Source organism: Sinocyclocheilus rhinocerous, unplaced genomic scaffold (genome assembly GCF_001515625.1).
Source record: "Sinocyclocheilus rhinocerous isolate Xijiao unplaced genomic scaffold, SAMN03320098_v1.1 scaffold1068, whole genome shotgun sequence".
NCBI lineage: Eukaryota > Metazoa > Chordata > Actinopteri > Cypriniformes > Cyprinidae > Sinocyclocheilus > Sinocyclocheilus rhinocerous.
The window spans coordinates 24,373-25,175 of record NW_015633196.1 but is presented as its reverse complement, the minus strand read 5'-3'; the positions used below and the strand labels follow the sequence as shown (position 1 = coordinate 25,175).

Below are 803 nucleotides of genomic sequence, written 5' to 3'. Positions count from 1 at the left end.
AGATAGATAGATAGATAGATAGATAGATAGATAGATTTTTTTTGTGGTGGTAAATATGATCTGGACGTGTTCTCGTCGGGTTTTGTGAAATATGTTCACTGGACTGATCTTACAGATTCACCTGAAGAAAATCAAACGCAATGTTTAGTATACTTGACACTCACCAGATATCGCTCCGATGAGACGCTGACGAGTATGAGATCATCTCCGATACGCACCTTCTCCCCCTCTGATCTCTGTTTAGACGCGGGATGAATGGTCCACCAGCAGGCCTCACCTGAGAACACAAACACATGGATCATCAGGTGCGTGTCTGTGTCTCAGCTTCATCAGCTACTGATGTGTCAGACTTTCACCTTCAGTCTGAACAATCATGCTTCACCTGTCGAGTCTTCCTGAAGTCCCACATCGAACGACAGTTTATCCGTCATCGAGCGCGACGTCTTCAAACAGGTCAGATACTGCGACAGAAAACATTCAACTCTCACAAATCCTGCAGAAAGTCAAACTACGGAAGCTTTTTTCCACCACAGGATAAAAAAATTATAATAATTGAGACTTTTTCTTTTATATATCTCACATATTTTTATATCTCACAATTCTGAATTTATATCTCGCAATTCTGAGTTTATATCTCGCAATTCTGAAAGTCAGAATTGCAAGATACAATCTCAGAATTCTTCATTTGAAATCTCGCAAGTCTTTATTTTAAATCTCATGATTTTTAATTTATAATCTCACAATTTTTCATTTTAAAACTCGCAATTCAGAGTTTATATCTTGCAATTCTTAATTTAAAATCT

At 37.6% G+C, this 803-nt stretch overlaps 1 protein-coding gene across 1 annotated transcript in view; it reads right to left on the bottom strand.

Moving 5' to 3' along the window:
• Positions 1–803, bottom strand: part of LOC107743908 (ryanodine receptor 3) — a 178,775-nt gene that overhangs the window by 157,596 nt on the left and 20,376 nt on the right. The window contains exons 8-9 of the mRNA XM_016557358.1: positions 383–461; positions 165–277 (exon numbers count right to left, since the gene is read on the bottom strand). Coding sequence (XP_016412844.1) covers positions 165–277; positions 383–461 — 192 coding nt within the window. The remainder of the gene's footprint in view (positions 1–164; positions 278–382; positions 462–803) is intronic.